The sequence below is a fragment of the Protopterus annectens genome, chromosome 2.part2 (genome assembly GCF_019279795.1).
Source record: "Protopterus annectens isolate FY-2018-M chromosome 2.part2, PAN1.0, whole genome shotgun sequence".
In the NCBI taxonomy this organism is placed as follows: domain Eukaryota; kingdom Metazoa; phylum Chordata; order Ceratodontiformes; family Protopteridae; genus Protopterus; species Protopterus annectens.
This window is the reverse complement of record NC_056730.1, coordinates 406,411,363-406,436,408: the sequence shown is the minus strand read 5'-3', so window position 1 is coordinate 406,436,408 and position 25,046 is coordinate 406,411,363. Positions and strand designations below refer to the sequence as shown.

General features: G+C 42.2%; 1 protein-coding gene across 1 annotated transcript in view; it reads right to left on the bottom strand.

Annotated features, from left to right (window-relative positions):
• DHX29 (DExH-box helicase 29) overlaps window positions 1-25,046 on the bottom strand; it is a 1,644,099-nt gene that overhangs the window by 230,509 nt on the left and 1,388,544 nt on the right. Inside the window, exon 23 of the mRNA XM_044064425.1 lies at window positions 16,808-16,944. Coding sequence (XP_043920360.1) covers window positions 16,808-16,944 — 137 coding nt within the window. The remainder of the gene's footprint in view (window positions 1-16,807; window positions 16,945-25,046) is intronic.

The following is a 25,046-nucleotide window of genomic DNA, read 5'->3' as shown; positions in this document are numbered from 1 at the left end:
TCAGAAAAAACATGTTGGAAAAGATCCACTGTCATCTTTCAAATTTTCAAGAAAAAAAAGCAATCAATTTCAGTACAAAGTTTATTTTATAAGGTCTACTTCTTCCTAAATCTAATCTGCCATAATGCACAATTATCCTACAAGTATGCATACCAGAGCCTATTTTCCTGAATTTTTACACAGGTTGCACTTCAAATCTCTAATAATAATTATGCACATATTAACTAATACATATGACATAAGTTGCTCAAAAAGGCATCTCCTATCTTTAACATTAGTATAAGCAAAAAGAAATATCAATATATATAAGCCTGCTGTGACAGACATACATCAAGAATAAGACATCTACCAGTATAATATTTAGCACGCAGAACATTGCCATTCAACATTTAACATCCATTCTCATATGGGTATGGTCCTGGTTGCTCTCATTTCTTGATCAAATTACTAAATGATCAGAAAAAACATGTTGGAAAAGATCCACTGTCATCTTTCAAATTTTCAAGAAAAAAAAGCAATCAATTTCAGTACAAAGTTTATTTTATAAGGTCTACTTCTTCCTAAATCTAATCTGCCATAATGCACAATTATCCTACAAGTATGCATACCAGAGCCTATTTTCCTGAATTTTTACACAGGTTGCACTTCAAATCTCTAATAATAATTATGCACATATTAACTAATACATATGACATAAGTTGCTCAAAAAGGCATCTCCTATCTTTAACATTAGTATAAGCAAAAAGAAATATCAATATATATAAGCCTGCTGTGACAGACATACATCAAGAATAAGACATCTACCAACTAGGACAAAACAAAATGATCTAGTATAACTATATTCCTATTATGTAACAAAACAGCTATTCCCGAACACATAACCTTCCAAGAATTCCATAAATTGAAATGAGACCAGAAAGTTTCTGCTTGCAGACATTGTAGATGTGTTAAATGTCAAATATCTAGCAGATGAATCTATTTTTATACCACTCAAATGTTAATACACGTTACACTTCATTCAGTATACTATTAAGACCAAGGGATACATGCTTCATCATTTACCTTTTTTTAAAACCTTTTTCCATTTTTAGTCTTATTCATTCTCTTACTAATAGTTAAATCACCATCATGTTTATCACTTTGTCACTCTCCTGATTACTGTGTACATCTTCCTTTTTGTCGTTCATGTCTTTAAATTCTAAAGCTTCACCGCACTCTTTACTATTAATACACACAGATGCATTATCATGCTCAGCAGCACTATGTAAAATACTATCAGTCTTAAATGTTAAAGTTACAGTAGGTGTAACAGGGTCAGGTAAATCATTCACACTATTACAATTAGAGCAGCAGTGCCCCACCTGACCACGTTTTCTAAGTAGTATTTTAGAGTTTTTAGCAGGGTAACCTAGTTCACCACACTGGGTACATTTTTGTTTTGGACATTCTTACATTAAATGTGCTTCATACACACAGAAATAAATGGGGTTTTGATTGGAAACCATAACCCAGAGCTCAATGAAAAATTTTGTCTGGCAATGTGGAAAAGCAGAGTTTCAAAAAATAAGTGACAAGCTATACGTTTCAAACTGGCAAGTCACTGCTGTTTGGGCCCTGTTCTGGTGGTGTAGGGGATAAAGGCATAAATATAATCCAGGCAATTTGACATCAATTAGCAGCTTGGGCACCTGATGCAGCCAGCAGAGGATGGATGGGTCAACTGAGTGAGGGACAGTGGCAGTCCAGGGCCATTTAATACTGCAATTCCTTTAGGCAAAGTGGCACTGCAAGAGTCAGTCCTGGAGGCAGGCTCTCAGCCACTCAGCCACCATACTGCTTCTGCAGTAGCTCTAGCTCTGAGTGCACAACATGTGCACTCACATCAGGAAGAGCATTTTAGCTCCCGTGGTCATGTGGGTCATATGTTCCCTCACCCAGGGAAGGGATTAGGTCTAAATAAGTATGGCCTCACTGCTGGGATGCTTATTTGGGCAAAAACAGTACTGAGTTTGCCTGTATGACAGCCTCCACCAGCCAGCTGACATTCTCATTATAGAATACCCAGATTGGGGTAAATGAAGGGGTATGGCTGACATAGGGAAGTTAGATATTTTGCATATCTAGTGGGGAAAAACCACAGAGAAAATAACTCAATGCTGTTGTTTTCTCCATAAATACTTGGTGCACACTGGCTTAACTAGGAGATTATACACACTCATGAGTTCCCTTATGAGTCACATCCGACTTTTAGAGTGACCCTGTCGAGAGCTACCACTACCCACGGAGTTTTCAAGAAAAAGTGGAAGAAATGGAAGTAGGTTGTCAGGTCTTTTCTTCTGAATCATGCATGCACACACTCATACCCAAGTCATTCTATGAGATTTTAATTGTGTATAAAATTGTTTAATTAACATTTTAGTACATATCAGATCTATGAGCTATTTTCTGGCATTTTCTTGTATCTAGATTCCATTTACTAAAGCAAGCAGCAGCTAGGGCTGAAAAAAAAAAGAATACAATTAACTTTTCTGCCCTTTGCTAAGCTTCACACAGGATTCTACCCCTTTAGGAAATTCTAAATGACTTAAGAGGTGACTGCAGAAACTGCTACCAGGATGCGAGTCTTAAACAGCCTCTTTTAATGGTGGCTAAGCAACATAAAAAAGCATCTGGGTTGCAAAAAGTAAATTTTTTACAAAACAAAGACTGTTAAGCAAAGAGGAAGTGTCAGAACCAAAACCAAATAAGGGGAAAAACAAATAGTATTATTGAATTCAGAAGAAACGTGATTAAGCAAACTTGCTATAACAACAACCCTGGATCATATAAATTGCTTTCTCAAAAGCTGAAACAGCAGAAGGTAGAAAGGTCTGTAGCAAAACGTACTGACCCTAAAATTAGGAAATTAAGTGGCAGCCCAAAATATTAGAAATATTAAGGGAATACTATACAATCATGTATCAGAAAGATAACATGGGTAAAAGAAAGACAAATTGGAAGGCTTTATAAAGGAACTAAACTTAAACTCAAGAGTATAAAAGGCAAACTTAACTGTTGCACCTGTAAGTATAGAAACAGTGAAAGCACAAATACAGAGATTGATAACAGGAAGGAACCCTAGAAAGGATGAGCTATCAGTAGTGATCTTGAAGGCTGGAGCAAGAAACTAATGAAAATATAGCATGCACTGTAGAAAAATGGGACAACCACATATGCAACCACACAAACACACACACCAAATACATATCCATACATACAAGACAGGGAAAGACCCTAGAGACCAAGACTAGTTAAAGAGTGGAACAGCAGTCATTTTCTAAAACATTACAACACAGACTGGTAAGGTACGCGTCTGCAGAAGTATTACTCTCCTGAAAATATAATGTGAAGTATCATACTGTGGGAAGAATGCATGGTCTGTCAGGTAAGTATGCCACAACTCTAGGAAAAAGTCTAACATCTTGCTTTAGTACCAACAGGATGTTACATTATGCATATACAAACTTTTTTTGTCCACTTTAGATTAGCAATTCATTTTTAGAGAGAGATTAAGGTCCATTACACATTTCAGAACAAACAATAAACAGTTCACAAAACAACCACTCCACTTCTAAATGATAGCTTGTTTATGGTCTGTTTCTATTACATGGAAGAAAAGTTTTTTTGCTTAGTACAAGATGGAAGAAATATCTCTACTAAACAAAATAATTGGTACATAAAGAAGATTTCTGAAAAACATGACTGGGGTAAAAAGAAATGATGGTAAATAGAAACATCTTTGGAAGTTACAGTAGAGAGTCAATCCGAATGTCAATTATTGGAAAAAGAAGTTATGTACTCACCATAACATTCCATCTGAGTAGTTGGACTTCATTTGTCATCAACCTGTGGGGAATCGGATCCAAGACGGCAGCTTCACAAGCATCTGATCTGAGCTCCAAGCGCTTCCCCTGACCCATAGTACCCTTCCATCTCCTTCCTTCCCTCAGATCGAGTTTGCTACATCATACACAAAAACCCAATCCGATATGCCTTACTAACAATGAAGAACAGGAGAGCTGCATAGGCACACTCTCCTGCCTACCAAAGTAAGAACATAACGAGAAGGTCAGGGGTAAGGAGGGAGGGACAGTTGATGACAAATGAAGTCCACCGACTCAGATGGAACGTTATGTGGCGTACATAACTTCTTTATCTGAAGTAGTTGACTTCATTTGATCATCAACCTATGGAAGAGTCCCCAGCTACCAAACTCTTGGATGGCCCTCATGGAAGGCTATTTCGGAGCACTGCGGAGCCAAAGGATGCTCTCCCCATAGATATCATGTCCAATTTATAATGAGAAATGAAAGTGTGAGATGAGAAACAAGTAGCTGCCGAACAAATATCACCCAGAGACACCAAAAAGCCGCTGATGTAGCCATGGACCTGGTAGAATGGGCATTTATCCTACCTGAAAGAAACATGCCTTTGTCTTTGTAAACCTGAAGGATACAAACGGAAATCCATCTGGCAATGGTTACCTTAGAAACCGGTTTGCCCAGAGAAGGTGCAGAAAAAGACACAAACATCTGTTCAGACTTGCGAAAGGCCTTAGTCCTATGTAAGCATAAACGTAGCTGTCTATGTACATCGAATAAATGCAATTTATATTCACCCCTAATCTGAAATTTTGGAAAGAAAACAGGTAAATTGATCATTTGATTGATATTTGTTTCAGAGGCCACTTTTGGAAGAAAACAAGTATCAGTATGAAGTAAAACCCTGTCTTTACGGAAAATCATACATGGAGGTTTGACAGATAATGTCTAGAGTTCTGACATTCTCCTAGTCGAAGTGATAGCCACTAGAAAGGCTGTCTTCCAAGATAAAAATTTTAGATCCACAGAAGCAGCCAGCTCAAAAGATGGAGCAACCAGAGCTTGTAAGAGTATGGTAAGATCCCAAGTAGGAGTGGGATCCTTAACAGGGGGTCTTAAAAGAAAGGTACCTTTAATAAAGGTTTTGCAAACTCTGGAGGAAGCTAATGAGGCCATGTTCTCACCTATATGGAAACTGGAAATGGCAGCCAGTTGAACTTTTACTGTAGAACAGCTAGCGCCCTGCTGGAAAATGTATGCCAAGAACTCAAGGACCGCTGGGACAGGAGCTATGAAAGGATCCAAATCCCTTTGAGAAGCCCAGACAGAGAAACGCTTCCATTTGCTACAGTACAGTTTTCTGGTGGACGATTTATGAGCTGCCACTAGAACAGTCTTGACCGGAGAGGACAGACCAGGAGTCCTAGCAATTAAGAGAAATGGAGCAGCAGCCAAGCAGTGAGCTTCAGACTGACCAGGTCTGGATGAGGGACCCTCGAGGGGTGCGAGATGAGATCCAGTATCGGATCCGAGATCCATGAAGGAACTATTAGATGAGACCAAAGAAGGGAAACCAGACTTGGCAAGGCCAGAATGGGGTGATGAGGATTACTTTGCTCCCCAACCTGTGAACCTTCTGGAGGAATTTTGTCATGAGAGGTAAAGGGGGGAATCATTGGGAAGACCGAGAGGCCAAGCATAGACCAGAGCATTCCTGGGGGATTCCCCCTCTGGGGGATCAGAGCAAATAACTTCCTGTACATCGTGTTGGAAGGAGATGTGAAGAGATCCCAGCAAGGCCGACCCCACTCGAGGAAGATCTGCTCCGCTACAGAAGGATTCAGAGACCACTCGTAAGGCATCGGTTAGACTTGCTCAGTTTGTCTGCCAGTATGTTGGATCAACCCAGAATGTGCATTGCTACCAGAAAATGACTGGTGGAGATCATCCATTCCCACACTCTCATGGCCTCACGACAAAGGGGGTAAGAGCTGGTTCCTCCCAACTTGTTGATGTACCAGACCACTGACATGTTGTTTGTCTGAATTGCAATAGTTCCCAGAGGGAGAAAAGCATAAAGGGCCTGTAATGCTAACAAGACAGCCCTCATCTCTAGAACATTGATATGCAATTTGGTCTCGTTCAGGGACCATGTGCTTTGGACTGTCCTGCCCGAGCAATGCCCCCCCCCCACTTGGGAGACGTCCGTGGTCTCCGTGGCTTGGGGAGAGGCTGCAATAAATATTCGTCCCTCGACTAGTTCTGAGGAGCGTATCCACCAGAGGAGGGACTTCATGCAAGCGTTGCTTATGTGAATTGGATGAGTCAATGGCATGTCTAATAATGACCATTGGATCGCTAATGTCCACTGTAGTACTTGCATATGCAGAAGAGCACAGGGGAGAAGAGTAATGGTGGCTGCCATGGAACTTAGTAGGGCTTGTAATACTGCCTCAGCTGTAAGAAGATGAGACTGAATGATCACAGACAAATGGAGCCGGAGGTTTCGAACTCTCTCTGGAGATAAAAAAACCTTGGTTTGCAACTTATCTCCAATGTAGTCTAAGACCTGAACTGGGTTTAGAGAAGACTTGGATATGTTGATTGTAATTCCTGGAAAATCTGACAGTTTCAGGAAATAGTCTCTGGCCTGATAAGGTAGATGCCTGGTGGGAGCAGCAAGGAGCCAATCGTCCAGGTATGTGTAGACTTGTATCCCCTAAAGCCTCAGATGAGCCGCTACTACTGTCATGACCTTGGTGAACACCCTGGGGGTTGTGGTGAGACCGAAGGGTAGGGCTCAAAATTGACAGTGATTGTCGCCTAAATGAAAGCAGAGGAACCTCCTGGAGAGTCTGTGCATATTTACATGGTAGTATGCATCCTAGAGATCTATTGAGCACATCCAGTCATTCTCCTGCAGGAAAGGCAGGATGGATTGTAAGGTGACCATCTGGAACTTCTCTTTGGCAACTGACAGGTTTAGGGTGGAAAGGTCCAGAATAGGCCTTAGGTCCCCTGCCTTTTTTGGCACCAAACAGAACATGGAATAGATGCCTGATCCAGTCTGATCTCGGGGGATGGGCTGGACGACTCATTTCCTTAGTAGCTTTTCTATTTCGAGCGCTGCTGCCTCCCTTTGGGCAGGTGGAACGTCCGGTAGGTATTTTGGGGGAAAGGGTGGAACCACAAAGGGGATGGTATAACCTTTGGAAATGATTTGAAGCACCCAACGATCTGTTGACATGGACTCTTGCCATCAGGTGCAATGAAAGGCGACCCCCCCGACTGCATGCAGAGCAGAGCAATCGGGCAACCCCTCAGGGCTGCTTGCACAGGCCTGTCTGAGAACAGTTCTCGAGACCCAAAATTTCTCTGACTCCCCCTGCCTCTGGGCTGGCGTCTGTCTGGTCCCTGTTTGCCTCTGGGAGAAGATGAGTCCTGAGTGTCCCAGGAATACTGTGACAAAGTACAGTTGTGTACACTTACCATAAATGTAGATGTTCGAGTGTATTCACTGTTGCAGTCATTACATTTGGGTAATCCTGCTGGCAGGTTGCCCTCAGTCGGCCTGAATTCCAAAGTCTTGGGTCCTGCGTCGGTTGCTGTTGCCCCTTCCCTGACATCAGGTCGTCAGGGGGTATAAAAGATGCAGCTGACGCCATTTTCTTCAGTTTTTCTTGCCCCAGATGTCAGATGCTCCCTAAAGGGTAGCCAAATTTATGTATATATATTTACATGGGTTCATGTCAGTACATCGACAAGTGAGAAGATCGACATCCACTTCTCTGACATGAAAACACCGACACATGAAATAATCGAAACTGCAAATCACGGACATTCCCTCCTCCAACAAACAAGGACTAAGTAATACAATGATCGTAACACATGCATAACACTGCCACACTTACTAAAACATGGTAGGCATGATTAGCGAAATTTAAACCTGTTACCTGTTAAATGTCCGTGATTTGCAGTTTCGATTATTTCATGTGTCTGTGTTTTCGTGTCGGAGAAGTGGATGTCGATCTTCTCACTTGTCGATGTACTGACATGAACCCATTTACATATATAAAAACACAAGCACCAATATAAACTTTACCTTCATCTACAAGCAAATACACCACATAGGTTGTATAAATCAGAGAAGGAAAGATAAGTTCCAGCAGAAATAAGGGGGATGGTGGGTGGGTAACCTGGACTGCAACAGCGAATACACTCGAACATCTACATTTATGATAAGTGTACACAACTGTACTATGTTCTTCGCGTTTCACTGTTGCAGTCATTACATTTTGGTAGATTCCCAAAGTTATGGTTGGGAGGCTGGAGCTAAACAGCGTTAGGAGTAGCTATGAGGCCCTGCAGAACAGCAGTGGCAAAGCCTGCCCTGGATTTAGAGTAGAGTGGCAGATGGTAATGCTTTGTAAAAGTGTGCACTGAACTCCAAGTAGCAGCTTCTAAAATGTCTTTGGTTGGTACCCCCCTGTGAAAGGCTGCTGAAGTGGCTGCAGCTCTGGTAGAATGTGGCCTGATGCCCTTAGGCACTGGCTTACCATGCTGCAAATAGCAAAAAAGAATGCAGTGGCCTAAACACTTTAAAATGGTCTGTTTGGAGATGGCCTTTCCTTGTGATCCTGCAGCATATGCCACTAGTAATTGCTTTGTCTTCCTGAAAACGTTGGTTCTGTCCAAATAGAATCTACGCTGGCTGTGTACGTCCAAAGAATGCAGAATTCTCTCCCCCTTGTTCTGTGGTTTTGGATAAAAAGTTGGCAAATGAATAGTTTGGTTAAGGGCCACACTGGACACCACCTTAGGCATAAATGTTGGGTTTGTTCTCAGAGAGACCCTGTCTGGATAAAAAATGATAAAAGGTTCCACAGCCATGAGTGCCTGTAGCTCTGATACTCGTCTTGCAGAAGTTATTGCTAGGAGCAGAGCTGTTTTCCAAGATAAAAACTTTATATCAGCAGTAGCAGCTGGCTCAAAAGGAGGCAGGGTGAGTTTTTCCAAGACATAGTTGAGGTCCCATGCAGGTACTGGTGATCTCCTTGGAGGCCTTAATTTTTTGGCTCCTCTGAGGTACTGCCTTAATAAAGGATGAGAAAAGACTGGTGGCTCTGTATTGTAATGAGCTGAAATGGCAGAGACATGAATTCTAATTGATGAAAAAGATAGGCCTTTGTCCAGCATCTCAGTTAATTTTTGCAAAATCTGAGGAATATTTGGCACAGCTGTATCACTTCGTTGTGTCTGGTTCCAAGCACAAAATCTCTTCCATTTTCCAGCATAAGATTTTCTAGTACTAGGCTTTCTGGCTTCCAAAATGACACCCATCACAGCTTTACTGAGAGGTGAGCTTTGTATGCCTACATTATCCGCCATGCTGCCAGGTTTAGAGTCCTGAGTTGGCTGTGCAGGATCTGATTATTTTGTTGGGACAATAGATAAGATATTTGAGGTAAGGTCCAGGCTGGGCATTGAGACAAGTTCCTTAAGATCAGATACCAGTACTGGCAGGGCCAGTCTGGGGCAATCAGTATCATCTTTGGCTTCTCCTGTCTGACCTTTAGGATTACCTTGGGGAGGAGAGGCAGTGGAGGAAAGGCATATACTGATAGGTTTTTCCAGCTGAAAGATAGGGCGTCCACTTTCCATGCTTGTATGTGATAAGTCCTTGTGCAGAATCTTTTTAGTTGGTAATTGTGAGGGGAGACAAATAGATCTATGTCCGGACATCCCCATTTCCTTGTTATTATGCTGAAGACTTGTGGATCCAGCTGCAACTCGTGGGATCCATGAGGTTTCTGCTTAGTTCATCTGCCAGAGTATTTTCCATTCCTGGAAGGAACTGTGCCTGCAGATGTACTTGGTAAGTCAATGCTGTGTCCCACAAAGCCATGGCTAGTCTGCAAATGGGGTAAGAATGTGTGCCTCCCTGCTTGTTTATATACCACATGACTGTGGTGTCTGTCTTTATCAGTAGTTGTCCCGGATGAAGTAGGTCCTTGAAGGCTGTCAGGGCATTTTTAACAGCTAGCATCTCTTTTTGATTGATATGTAGATGCATTTGGTTTGCGGACCATGTGCCCTGAACGCATCTTCCTGCCATGTGGACCCCCTAGGCATAATCTGATGCATCCATTGTTAGGTTTTGCCTCGCTGGGGGTAATTTGAATGGATGTCCCTTGTTCTGGTGACAAGCCTTCGCCCACCATCAAAACTCCTGTTGCAGGCAGGGAATGAGAGTAATCATTGTTTCCAGGCTGTGGTAATGTTGAGTCCAAACACTTTTTAGGTACCATTAAAGTTTCCTCATATGCAGTCTTGCATATGGAATTAGTAGGATGCAGGATGCCATGAAGCCCAAAGCCTGCAGAATTTTTCTTGCAGATAACTGGGCCTTTGTTGCCAATATTTTGAAATAGGTAGTCAGTTGCCTTTGTTTGTCTGGCGTTAGATAAGCCATCTGGGCAGTTGTATTTAAGCTTGCACCCAGGAATATTATCTCTTGAGAGGGTACTAGTTTTGATTTCTTTTCATTACTGTGTACCCTAGGCATGTTAGAAGTCTTTTCACAAACGCCAGATGCTGTAGAAGAATGTCTTTGTTCTCTGCTTGAATTAGGCAGTCGTCCAAGTAAGGATATATTTGCATTCCTCTTTGTCTGCAGAATGCAATTACTGGTACCAAACACTTTGTAAAGACCCTGGGAGCAGTAGATAAGCCAAAGGGCAGTGCAGAGAATTGGTATTGTATTGAGCCAGCCTTGAATCTGAGGTATCTTCTGCATGATTGCCTGATTGGGACATGCAGGTATGCCTCTTTTAGGTCTAAAGTCACAAGCCAAGCCTTCGTGCCCAGCATGGGCAGAAGCTGCTGCAAGGTCAACATTTTGAATTTTGATATATCCAGGAATGTGTTTAGAATAGATAGGTCCAGTATTGGTCTCCAGGCTTTGTCCTTTCTGGGTACCAAGAACAGTCTTGAGTAAAATCCTTGTCCCCGCTCTTTCTCTGGTACTTGTTGAATGGCCCCCATGTCCATGAGGGATGAGACTTGTTTTTGTGTTTCTGCCCACTGGTTTTTTGGCAGATCTGGTCAACCATTTGCCTTTGGCAGGGTATGAAAGTGGAACTTTAGCCTTGTGACACTATGTTTAGAACCCATTTGTCCTGGGTTATAATGTGCCAATTTTGAGAAAAAAGCGCTATTTTTCCCCCCTAAGAGTGCTGCCAGGAGATAAGTGCTTGGTTCAGGCAGGGGGAAGTCATTGTGACTGTTTCCTGTAAGGTTGTGAATTGTCTTCTCCACTTTTGGAGGTAGAAACACCCCATTGCTTTGACCTGTATGAACCTTGCACCTGGGTCTGCCTCTAGGGCATCTGGATCTGCCCCTTTGAGGTCTGTCTGACACAGGAATGAACCAATTCTTTGTAGGCCAGTGTCTACTAAACCTAGGTGGCTGGACTTGTAAAAAATCTTTGACAGTTTGCATTGACTTAGTTTGTCCTCCATTTTCTTTAACACCACTTCTGCCTTAACATCAAACAAAGTATCATGCTGTAAAGGTGCATCTAACAATTTAACTTTGACATGATCAGGCAGATTTTGTTCCTTTAACCAAGCATGCCTCCTAATTACAGAACCCATAACTGTGGTCCTGCAGGAGGCCTCTAGAGAATCCAAACCACATAGCAAAGTATGCTTTCCAACTTGTTCAGCTGCATGCAATAAATCCTGCATTTCCTGGTTTTCTGCACATTCAGAGTTTAACAACATTTTCTGTTTAAGCACTGCCATGACATGTTGCTGATATTTGAGCATATGAAACTGACAGTTTAAGGCCCTTATAGCCAAGGTAGCAGATGTGTAAACCTTTTTTCCCCATCTATCCAGTGCCCTAGAATCTCTGTCAGAGAGGGTAGGGTTTTTTGCAGCAGAAGCCTTAACCCCTTTGGGACCCTGTGAAATAGTTTCTGGGTCTGCAGCAGGGTTTTGGAAAAGGAATTTATGAGAGCCAGGAACCCTGTAATATCTGTCAGGCTTAACAGGAGCTGGAGGTAAGGAGTCAGGGGTCAGGCTAGACTCTGAAAACACATCATCTACAATGTCTAACACAGGTGGAATGCCTAGAGGCCTGTGCTGAGGTAGTAAAAGGAAGTCCCAGAGCTTCTTTTTAGATTCTGAAAAATCCTGGCTCTCCCAGTGGAAGTGCTCCCTCATGGTATGCAAGGTTTCCCCAAAAGAATAGTCCTCAGGAGGAGAAGCTGAAGGAATAGATTCTTCAGCGTCAGAATCCTCATAGGAGGGAAGAGAATATTCCTGATCAGAAGAGGAATCAGAAGAAATAGAAACCTGATCTGAAGATTCATAGTCTGTCCCTTGCCTAAGGCCTCTTATCAGGAGGGAGATGGGAACCCCTGATCAAAGTAATCAAGTCTTCAGCCATTTTGAGCATCTGCTTTTTGGGCATGGATGCCTGTCCACGTGGCTCTTGAGTTTGTTTCTTTGCCTTTGAAGGTGCTTTAGTCTTTGCCTTTGAAGTCGGTTTAATGTATAGATGTTTAGGTCTGAATACACCCTCAGAAGCCGGTGCCTGCTCAGTGGCTCTGGACCCATCTGAAGGAATAGCGTCCGAGGCTCCAATACCTTGAGTTTCCAGCGGCATAGCCGACTCAATGTGAGAGTCGGTAGTGGCCTGCGACTCTAAAGTAGTGGGCGTCAGGGGCTGTGAAAGCACCTCACTGAGAACCGGCGACTGGCTTAGGAGAAGCTTCGTCGTCGGTTTTGGGCCTCGGTTACCTATCTTTTTCTTTGCGTTTTTTGTGAACTCCGGTAGTCGGATGGCTATCTGACAACATTTCTGGATAATTAAATCTGTGTCCAAAATAGTTTAATGCAAAATCATACCGACACTTAATAGTGCGTTGGTTAAATCTAGCACAAAACCGACAACCTGAAACGTTATGATCAGGGCCTAGGCAAGGAATACAATAAGAATGAAAGTCCTTATGAGGTATTTGCTTTCCGCAAGAAATACAATTATTATACCTTTTTCTGACATTGGTCTGGAGCAAGAAAAAAGTTTCCCCAACGGGGTACTTAGCTTTAATGAAGATTTCGGATCTGAAATTCGAACACGAAAATCTCAGGAGTCGGCCGACCAGCACTTGCGAACTGCTTCTGCTTCGGGCACTGCGCGGCAAGAAAGACTGAAGAAAATGGCATCGGTTGCATCTTTTATATCCCTGATGACCTGACGTCAGGGAAGGGGTGACAGCAACTGACGCAGGACCCAAGACTTTGGAATTCAGGCCGACTGAGGGCAACCTGCCAGCAGGATTATCCAAATGGAATGACTGCAACACTGAAACACGAAGAACATTCACAACTTCTTTTGCCCCCATTGATTCCTGGAAAAGGATCTCTGGGGGTTAGAGAAGCAGATCCCGACGGCAGACAATTTCTTCCCCTCCTTTTCACTCTGGACCAACGTGTCACAAACCGTCTTTCCAAACAAGGAGGAACCATCATAAGGGGCATTCATGAAAGATGCCTTAAAGGGTTCTGTGAATTGACATAGCCTGAGCCAGGCATGTTGCCTCATGGAAATGCTGGACCCGGCTGCCCTTGCCTCTCTTCAGTGGAATGTGAAAGGAGATGCATGGGCGTATTAGAAACCGCTTTGACAGTGGCCATTCGCGCTTAGACTATGCGCTTATCCTCTGGCGATATGGACTCCGGGGGCGACTCAGCTCCTTGATCAGTCATGCTGCAGTCGAGTGACGTGGGATCTGTGGGGGGGGGGACACCCAGGAGGTAGATGGGCCCATGCCAAAGGCTTCCAGAAACACTGACTCATCCAAGGAAGGTTTGGGGGCGGACCAACCACCCCTCTGCTGCCGCAGGAGTTCCATGATGTCACCAAAGGAGACATCATCGGGGGGGTTGATCTGGGGAACCTTCCCCTTCCTCCAATTCGGTGTCCTCGGTGAATGACTCTGGGTAGGAGTCCAAGTGCCTGCTTTTGCACATTCGTTTGCGAATAACCTCTTTGGTGGGGCTGTCCAGAGAGGGCTCGTAAACTACCTGTGCTACTCGAGGAGAACAGTCTGGGGCACATCGAGCACGGGCTGTCCCTGCATGGGCAAAATGGCTGAAGATGCACCCAGAGGCGAGGGAGTTGGGGCAGAGTCCGAGGAGATGGTCAGGGGCCTCAATCCGCTGGAGAGAACCCTTTCCACCATGTGAAAGGCCGAGGGAGAGTGAGCCTCCTGGGAAACTAATAAGGAAGCTGCTCTCCCGGATCCGATGGGGGGATCATAGTCTAGCCCGCTGAAGCCGAGATACTGAGGAGAGGGCCGTGACCCAACAAACTCAGTGCCAAAGGAGAAAAACCCAACCCCTCAGATACGACGCCCAGGCTTCAGCTCCGAGAACTGCTCGGGTCCGAACTTGTCGGGTCTGATGCGCTCAAGGTAATGGCCAGCGTCGAAGAACTCGGTACCATCGGCACCAACCCCCTGACTCTGGGACCTCTCAGATCCATAAACTCTGATCCCAGGGGTCGGACCGGAGAAGGATATCGGGGCAAAAAATGGAAGTGATCTCCCCCCTCCAGAGGGAGAGGGGGCTGGTAAGACCCCCATCTGAATCTGGGTGCGAATAAACCTTTGCATCATTTTGTCCATGTCTGCCTCACTCAAACTTCTGGTGGAACGTGAAAAGGCCACCGATGCCGACCAGGGAGGTAGATGTTCAGAGGCCCTGGAAGAAGGTCTAGGCTCCTCCAGTTCCGGCGAGAATCTGGGTGAGTGGAGCCAAGGAGTAACTGGTCTAGTAACTAACTGTTGCTTTGGAGGAGGACCCACCAGATTCGACTGATCCGGGGATCTCTTCTTCCCTTTGTCTCTCGCTTTCTTTTTGTCTTTATCCTTCTCTTTCCTATGCTCCCTATCCGCAGACCTATGAATGGCAGGTTGAGTCCCAGCCTGGGAGGGAGAGGAAGAGATTGTGGCTGAGGAAGAAACAGTCATAGCCGTGACCATAAGAGAAGCGGAGGCAGCCACCTCCATAACAGGAAGAAGTTCCTTAAGGATTAGTTTTGCCCTGCGATCCCTTCAGGGCCCTGGGGTTAAACCCCGCACAAATACAGCAGTCTGTTGAAAGATGGGAGGTTCCCAAACACATCACACACAGAGTGTGGCAATCAGCCGGAGATAACTTATGGCCACACTCTGTGCATTTTCTGAAAACCAGCTTTGACTGCTGATCTGCCATTTTTTTTACAAAGTTAAAGGCAAAAGGCACAAAGCCCCAACCTGCCCGACCACACACACTCGTGTCCAACTAACTAGCAAGAAGGGGGAAGGGACAGGACGCCTACTCTAACTACGCTGAATTTTTTTCTTTTTTACTTTTTTGAAAAACACGATGCAAAACGAAAGAGGAGGTTAAACAAGGGAAAGGGAACCTACCTGTCACTACCAGCAACACAAACACCGAAAAACTATCTGAAAAAAGCACCTACCATGCCTGGAGCTCTGTGACCATGCTGCTTGGCAAAGCCGTGCCAAACGAGATCTGAGGGAAGGAAGGAGATGGAGGGGTATTATGGGTAAGGGGAGGAGCTTGGAGCTCGGATCAGATGCTGGTGAAGCTGCCATCTCGGATCAGATTCCCCACAGGTTGATGATCAAATGAAGTCCACTACTTCAGATTTCAATTATCCAAACGCAGCCTTCCAAAGATTTTGGGAAGGAAAGATTATAAAGTCTGAATATGTAAATGTTATACATATTTGCTTGCACGTGTTTTTTGAGCTTGTACTACAATAATATACTGTACCATTTTGCACTTACAGTAAATTTGTTTTATTGTTCTTGTTTACTGTTCATCAAAACATTTTTAGAAGTTTTTTATCCGGATGAATTATATGTTTGATTATCCAAACTACCATAGGTCCCAATTAGTTCAGATAATTGACTATCTACTGTACATGTAACATTTTGAAAGCAAAAAAAAAAAACAAAGATGTAGGGAGGGAAAAGAAAACACACAGATATTTTCCTAAGGACTGTTGATACTGGATATCATAAAATGACAACATGGGGTGGTAAAGGCAAATAACACTATAAAACAAATTATTAGAAAAAGAATGTGGCTACTGTTACCTGATACCACTCCTATCTCTTGTTATAACTGGAGAACTGTGTGCAAAAATTGAGTATCTAACTCTCAAAGAACAGTTCAGGCAAAGTGGTACAGAGAAAGGCTACAGAGCTAAATAACAGGGTATCCTCAGTGATTGCATACTAATCAACTCTAAACAGCTGAGAACATGTGAAAGGCTGAAGATGGTTATGACATCCTTAATTACTTCAACTGTATTTACCATGTAGTTCATTACAAGCTTTACAGCATCACTGAAAAGACAGTACAGCAACATAAAAAACAAAGCTAAAGGTAGTGGATAGCTTAAGAAAGAGCAGTAATCATTCTAGACAGCGAGGTTTGTAATACGAGAAAGAGCTAATGTACCATAAAGCAAGTACGTAATTATCTGTAAAAGAGCAAACTTAAAAAGAGGGTTATAGTAAAGGAAAGGGAGTACAAAAGTGCTAGTGGCTAAAACAATAAGATCCATTTTGTAAGCCTATATGACTAAGACTGCTGATATATTTTTTTCTCTATCTTCTGCCATTTGGTAAAGTTTAATTGCCTTACTTTCCCACATCAGCATTTTCAAAAACATAACAGCAGCATAAAAGAAGAAAAATTAAAACTTTAGAAATTAAAGTAGAAATGCTGCAAAACAGAAGAGCACAGTTATTTGGGAAAAGCCCCCGAAGTCTTGCACTCTGAAAACCTATACAGTTCTCAAATCCTTACTGCAAGTGAATTAACAGATCAATAAATACGTATACAAGTGGTTTAACCTACCCTAGATATGCATTGTAGATAGTCAGGTGATCAGAGTTTGCCACCGCCAGGGCTGCCTTTGCTAGATCTGCCTCATCCTTTCTGTTCATTGGTGTAGAAAATGGAGACTTCTCTGTAATTGCTGCTGCAATGGTTGCCTGCATATCAGAATGCAAAATTACTTAATACACTTACAAAATATGTTTACAGTGCTGCAAGAAAGTACAGCTGTGTAAGTTAAACTTTCCATAACATTAGATGTTCAAGTGACCATTGCTGCAGTAGCCGTAGTGATATCCTGTCAAGGATATAACAGCCAGCCATCTTAAAAAGCTTCAGGGCACCTTCCACACACCCAAACTGTCAGGAATCTTGAGCTAAGCAGTCTAATAAACAAATTTGGGCATGAAGCCCTAAAGAGCTTTCCTGCCAACAGAGAGAGAGAGGCTGAGCCCAGAAAGGACAATGCTAGGAACAAAAATAACTAACTAAATAAATAAATGAATGTCCACAACCTGGAATAAAAACACATCAAAAAAGGGGAATGGAGGGAGGGGATGGCTACTGCAGCAGTGATCACTCCAACACCCGCTGTTATGGCAAAATTAACTTGCATGACTATACCGAGTTCATCATACTGATCACTGCTGTAGTAGCCACAGCTATATGGGTAGATTACCTTAGCTAACTACATTTGGGAGTTGGAGGGAGAAGAGTTTAGGATCCAATGGAGAATGGTTCTAGCAAAGCTGGATCTGAACCTGGAGAAGAAATCAAGCTTACGGTGCTTTGTAAAAGTATGTACAGACACCCAAGTAGTAGCTTCTAGAACACTTAAGGTGTTTGCCTTACAAACACAAGGTGCAGGGTTTGAATCTCACAAGGGATAATTGGCTAGGCTTAAAATGGCTCGCAAGGGCAGTTAGCCTAGTACTAACCTATGAACCTATGAACTTCTAGAATCTAACCCTTTCCAAAAGGCCATAGATGAAGCCAAGGCCCTGGTAGAGTAGGCCTTCACCATGCCTGGAATAGTTATGTTATGGTAAGTATAACAAAAGGTAATACCCTTAGACAAGCTTTAGAAATAGCCTTTTTTGACACAGGTTGTCCTTTCTTCTTACATACACATGAAATGAACAACTGATATGAAGCTTTGAAAGATTCAGTTCTGTCAAGATAGTACCAGAGTTACCTGTGGACATCCAAGGTAAGGAGCATCCTTTCTCCCTCAATTGTAAGATCAAGAAAGAAAGGGAGACTGATAGTTTAAAGAAAACTCTGACACCACTTAGGCATAAAAGAAAGATTAGTTCTCAAAGAAATCCTGTCCCTATGGAAAATGAAATAGGGTTGATTCACCACAACATCTTGCAACTTAGACACCATTCTTGCAGAGATCAGGGCAATCAATAAAACAGTTTCCCAAGTTAAGAACCTCAAGTCAGCCAGATTAGCTGGTTCAAACAGAGCAAGTATAAGCTTCTCTAACACAAAATTAAGATCTGAAGGAGAGGCCACCAGTTTCTTGGAGGCTTCTAATGCAAAATCCCTTTCAAGCACATTCTGATATGAGACTGTATTGAATCCATGGGCAGACATGCTGAAATGGTCAATAAAGGAATATTGACAAATTAATAAGAAAGGGCATAGTATAGTAATTCACACAAGTATTACAGTACCAGAGACCAACTAACCCTGGATGGGTGCTGATTATGTTGTTGGCACCAACTAGAAACCCTTTTCTATTTACTAATATATGATTTTCTAGTTGCAGGCTTTCTTCCCTCCTTTAGTACCTGCTGCACATCCTCAGTAAACAGGTGCCCAAAATGAAATTAAGACCATAATCCAGGCAGTCAACTGAAGTTGACTGATGTCAGGGTGTATCAAACACAGGTCTGGTCTGTGAGGAAGCTTGTGGTAATTGCCCCTGGTCATTTCCAAAAGAAGGGAGAAGAATGGTTGCAGGGACCAGAAAGGAGTCACCACAATGACCTTGAGGGATTCCTTCTGTATCTTCAGAAGTAACTGGATATTAGTGGACAGGATGGAAAAGCATACCGGTACATTCCTGCCCAAGGAAAAGAAAAGGCATCTGTCTTCCAGGCCTTCTTGCATGGAGTCTTGGAACAGAATCTTGACAGTTGATTGTTCAGAGAGGAGGCAAAGAGGTCTGCATGATGAACTTCTCACAGATGGATCAAATCTTGGAAGACCCTGATCTAGTTTCCGTTCATGAGGGTGTGCCCTTGTCCAGCTCAGTTTGTATACTACATAATTTTATTATGACATAATGTAAAAATGCCTGTAGAGTGAGACTGTGCTGTGAAACTATAACCCAAGCTAACATGGATAGTCTGCAAAGGGGAGTACAACTTGGTTCCCCCTTACCTGTTGATGTACCATGACTGTGGTACTGTCTGTAACCACATGATTAGGTCCTGGGGACAAAACATGGTTCTGGGAGTTGAGTGTCTTGATCAGGGCAAGCATTTCCTTGATACTTATATGCTTACATCTATCCTTGGTATCCCACAACCCCTGCACTTTTATCCCTTCTGAAACTGCAACCCAAGCAAGGTCTGGAGCATTTGTGGTGATTGACTGCTTGGGTGAAGGGAAGACCTGGATTTAAGGATATCTGTTGTTTCCATCAAAAGCTTTCTGTTCTCACAAACCTCAGCACTGGGATTTGAAAAGATAAAGGGTGATGATGCCAAGACCAAAGATAATTCAGACACTACTGTATCTTTCTCATGTGGCTTACTGCCAGAAAAATCATGAGAATCCTAGATGCCATGAGACCCAAAATCATGAAGCATTTATTCCCTTGCAGTAACCAAAGTCTAAGTGGAAAACCTAAGAAACAGATCTAGATGAAAGATCTACTTTTTGCCTGTGAAAGAAAAGCTCTTTAAACTGAGGTGTCTAGATGACATCCCAGAAATACAATCTTGTATGAAGGAATCAAGAAAGACTTTTGAATGCACTCTTGGAATCCTAACTTGTGTAAGAGATCTCTCACCCAAGAGAGAGAGAGAGCGAGCGAGATTCCTAACATTTTCAACAAGACTCTGCAAATAAGCAAGTCATCAAAATAAGGAAAAAATTGGATACCCTATAGCCTGCAGAGAATTACAACTGGAGCTAGACACTTTGTGAACACTCTTGATGCAATGGATAGTCCAAAGGGTAAAGCAGAGAACTGATAATGTGATCTACACACACAAAACCTTAAGAAACATCTGAAGCCTTGATGAATACTGATGTGATAAGCATCTTTTAAGTCTAGCATTGCTAGGAAACTTGAAAGAGGAAGAAGTAGCAGGTTGTGAAGAGAGATACAAAACTGGTCTCCAATAATTTTCTTTCTTTGGCACTAGGGACATCCTTGAATAAAAACCCTTCCCCTCATGGGAAAGAGGAAAAGTTTCTATCAATCATTGGGACGGCACATTAAGAACCAGTGGAAACAAAAGGGTCTTATCTGAAGGATGTGGAACTATCACCCTGGAAATGAGGAATCTCTTCCCACTGCCATATGTAAACTTGATTAATGACTTTCAGAGCACATTTGTCTGAAATTATCTGTTGACAGACAGAAAAATGGAGATGCAGACTTTTTGTAAGAAAATAATTTGGAACAGGGTGAGACGGGCTCACAAGGTTTCTTGAATAGTGATTCAGACTTGGACTGTCCTTGGTTTGGTACATTCGAGACTTTGTTTTCGAACCCCCTTACCATTTCTTCTGAAACATCTGTTTACCTGTATTTTGTTGAGACTATTTATTCTGGGGTTTTTTTCAAAACTGGATGAGGAGGTACAAAATTCCTTGGATATTTTGGGAAAGGAGGGCTGAAAAAACACTAAATCTCTATCCAAGTGGGAATTTAAATTCTCATTTTTATCACCATCTGGGAGGTTTTGAGAACACAGCTATACAAGTCTCTGCAAAACAGTACCAGTGACCACAGTCCTAGAAGAAGTATCAACAGAATAATACACCCACTGTAAATGATGACTAATGACCTATGCAAGTGAAGAAACTAAGTTACTTAAATCAGATTTTTCCTTCCAAGAAGAAACTGCAGAAAAACATTTCTCACAATCTGTCAGAACAAACTTTAAAACATATGAACCTGACAATTCAAAATTCTGAAAATCAAAGTTGCACTTCCTTTCCCATACCTGTCAACAATTTCCCATCCTTATCAGAAAGTGTACAATTGGAATTAACTAAGTGCGATCAACTAAAACTATAGCTGCTGGGTCAGGTTTGGGAATAGTGTATAAAAATTTAAAAGACTGAAGAACTTTATACATACTATTTGGCTTTTAGGGGCAGTTGGCTATCACGAAAATTTCAGGAAGCAATGCACGCATCCTCTAAAGCAGACAGAACAGGAGAAATGGGTGTAGGTTCTAGAAAATCTTTCTGTAACAGCTCATTAATTTTTGAGGGACTGAGAAACCTCAGTGCTCTCCCAATGAAAACATTGGCACATTCTAGCAATAGTTTCAGAGAAAGAGAAAAGCTCACAGGGAGAGTCGGAAAGTGATCTTTCCTCAGAGTCTGAACCAGAAATCTGAGGAAAAAAACACATGTCCATCCCTGCATCTTCCTGTTCAGATTCAGAATCTTGAATATCTTCAGGAAGAGAAGAATCCCTTTTTCTTTTACCATAAACTAATTTACAAGAAGGATCAAAAGCCTGAATTAAACCCTGAGCCAGACCTAGTAAGCTACTTCTATCCAAAGAAAATTAGGAGGAGTAGACACGCTTGCTTTTCTGCTTCTTTATGACAGGAAAAATGTGGCCACCAGTGTTACTAATGGCAACACGCAGCTTCCCCAGGGATGGGTGCAGCATTACAAGAGGAAGACCGTCCCTGCTCCCTCTCTCTCAGGACTGACAACAGTGGCTCTCTCTCGTCCACTGAGGGAACACAACAGCCGCAGAGGACTTGGCAAACCCATCTGTGGCTGGAAGAAACACCGACAATGGGAATGGTAGTTTGTTCTATGGTCAAGTTAATGTTTCTGGCTTTCCTGGGGAAGACAAGCAGCAACTGCTGGTAAACACTACTAGTCCACAAAAATTACTTGTTAACAAAAAAAAAATGGCAAAAAGAACTTTAAAACACTATGCCAGCCCCACAAAAGTAAAATAAACAATTTCTACACTGAAAAATGTTTCCAGTTACTTCACAACAGTTTTAAACTAACAGACAAAAATGAGTGATCCATTTAAAAGTACATTACAGTCTCAAGACAGTCCCTTAAAACACAACACCCCTAGCTTTAAAATAACTTTCTTGAAGATGAAAGTAATAAAACATCAACAAAATTAAGAAAACGGAAGGTTTTTCCCCCAAAAAGAACTTGTCTGTCCAGCAAAGGAAAGCACAAGCCCACCGTCGGTCCTCAAAAGCCTCAGAAGAGCGCAATCTTTGGCAGGAGGAAAACTCTGGAAAGCTTTGTCCCAAACCTGTCTTTTAGTCAGCTTTGCTTGAGCTACCTGACTATTTGGAATAATGCAAAGTGCCCTGAAGTTTTGGAATCTGTCCAGCTGTTAGAAGGACATAACCCAAATAGCTAAGGCTACTGCAGCAGTGATCAATAAAATGAACATCAACAATTTGCTTACTTACCAGGGACTGCATAGGATAATACTAATGAGTTACTAAAGAGGAATACCACTTGTTAAAATTAAAAAAAAAATCCTATTAGGCTAATAACTGTGAATTCCCTTTAAAACACTGACAAAGTGCAACACACAATCATAAAATCATCAGCATTCCACAAATAATGTATAAAATATTCTGTCTGCTATCACTACTCTGGGGATTTTTACCTCCTTTTAGAAAAAGTAATGCAGGTTCCTGAATATTTCATACAACACATACTGTTCCCTATTGTTTTCTTCCAAATATATTAAATGGAGGGCTGCAGAAGAGACAGATAGTATACAATAGGAGTTAAACCATACAGAGTCCAGTACATTAGTAAAATGACAACCTGAAATCTGTAATCTGAGCCATCCCACTTACTGTGGATTTGCAATAACACCTACTACAAAATATATGTCTTACAACATGTAGTCTGAACACCTGCACTACTACCCAACAATGAAAAAAGTCCAATGGATACTCATTTCTTAACTCAACAACTACCTTACCAAACATCTTGAGTTTGTTTCCAAACCTAGACCTCCACCAGCATGCATGGCAGCTCTGCCACTGTGGTAAGAAGCCAGCTACATTTTTCCTACTAGGTCTCTAATTTGTAGGCTACAACTATCACAAATAACAATACAGAGCTGCAGAGGTACATCACACAATGTGTACTTCCTGTTGTATACGTTAAGAAATTATCCATGTAAATGCTTGCTCTACCAAGAGTCACATCCGACTCAGAGAGTAACCCCACAGATAGCCACTCCTATATTTCATTTATTCAGAAACTGCACATTTTAGGTCAGTGGTATAAAATAAAACATTGTAAAACGTTTGAAACTTGCTGTTAATACCAATTTTAATATTTTTAACAAATAAAGACAGTGAACTATGCATCACCTGCTGACATCCATTTGTAATCCATCAGGCTACTTTGAGATATTAAAAATTCAATTTTAAGGCAGGGACTTGAACACAAAAGATCAAAGCCAAATCAATGTTTAGGTGGAACAACTTAATGAAGTCTGCTTTACTGGATTATTCACATGTGTATATGCATACAAAAACATTAATAAACTCGAAGTCCAACACTTCATCTTTCAGTAACAGACAGCCTCAAAAAAAAAAGGTAAAAACAAAATTTCATCTGCTTTTACTGTACTTGTGTTTCTACCTACTTCATTTTACTTTTGCATCATCTTAAAAATACTCAATTGTATTTATTACTGCTTGGTGTAACTCATTCTAAGCCTTTTGGTTTAAACACTTGGGCTTCGGACCAGTTGTTTTGCACTGAGAGGGTTTGTGGTCTGCACTGTTGTGGCAGAACAGGTAGCTTACATCCTTCTAGGTTGGGAACTGCTGATTGAGGGCTCAGTGTCTGTTATTCTAAAAGTGTATTAATTCTGGTTTAAGCACTTGGGCTTTCAGGCCAGTTATTTTACATTAAGAGGGTTCGTGGTCTGCACTCTTGTGGGAGGAGAGGCTGGACTCTGCCCTTCTGAGCTGGGAATTTCTGGTTAAAGGCTTATAGTGCATGCATATCTGAACTGCTTCTTACTGAAGTTGGTGCGCCTTGTTTGCTGTGGCATAGACTGGATTCGAGCCTGCTGGATCTAGCGTTGTTTGTGTAACTTGAGCACTAATCCAGACATTCTCTAAAGTATTCAATTGTATTTATTACTGCTTGGTTGTAACTTGATTAAAGTGTAGCTATCATTCTAAGTCTTTTGGATTAAGCACTTGGGCTTCAGACTAGTTATTTTACATTAGGAAGGTTTGTGGCAAGCACTGTGGTGGCAGGACAGGTAGCTTTCATCCTTCTAAGTTGGGAACTGCTGATTGAGAGCCCAGTGTCCAAGTGTATTAGTTCTGGTTTAGGCACTTGGGCTTCAGGCCAGTTATTTTACATTAAGAAGGTTCGTGGTCTGCACTCTTGTGGGAGAAGAGGCTGGACTCTGCCCTTCTGAGCTGGGAATTTCTGGTTAAAGGTTTATAGTGCCTGAATATTTGAACTGTATCTTACTGAAATTGGTACACCTTGTTTGCTCTAGCATAGACTAGATCCAGGCCTGCTGAATCTAGCTTTGTTTATATGCTTGTTGTTTGTTTGCTTGTTATTTCCCTGGAAGCTAATTCCACCTAATACGGCTTCTCAGCTTCTGTGGATCACTAGTGATATCTGCATTGCTTACTGTACTTATTTCCTTGTTTCACTTGAAAGAAAGTTACTGTTTGTCGTTTTTGCATTTAGTTACTTGTAACACATTGCACTCAAGTTACCTGGCACTTGCTCACTAAAGCAATTATATAAGTCAGCACTAAAAATTAAAAGCACTACACCCTCACTCCCCACTGGCCCTTGTTTTCAATTATTAAGGAATTCCCAATATTATTCTAGCATGTCCAAAGGTCAGTTGTCAATCTCCTCTCGGTCCAGCTGGTGAATCTGGGAATCTTGAGGCAATGTTATAACTGCCTCATGTACACAGACAACCCTCTCCTCCTCCCACATAACACAAATACTTGCGAGAGATGCAGCTATTTAGCCAAACTGGAGGCTGAGCTCTCTCAACTCA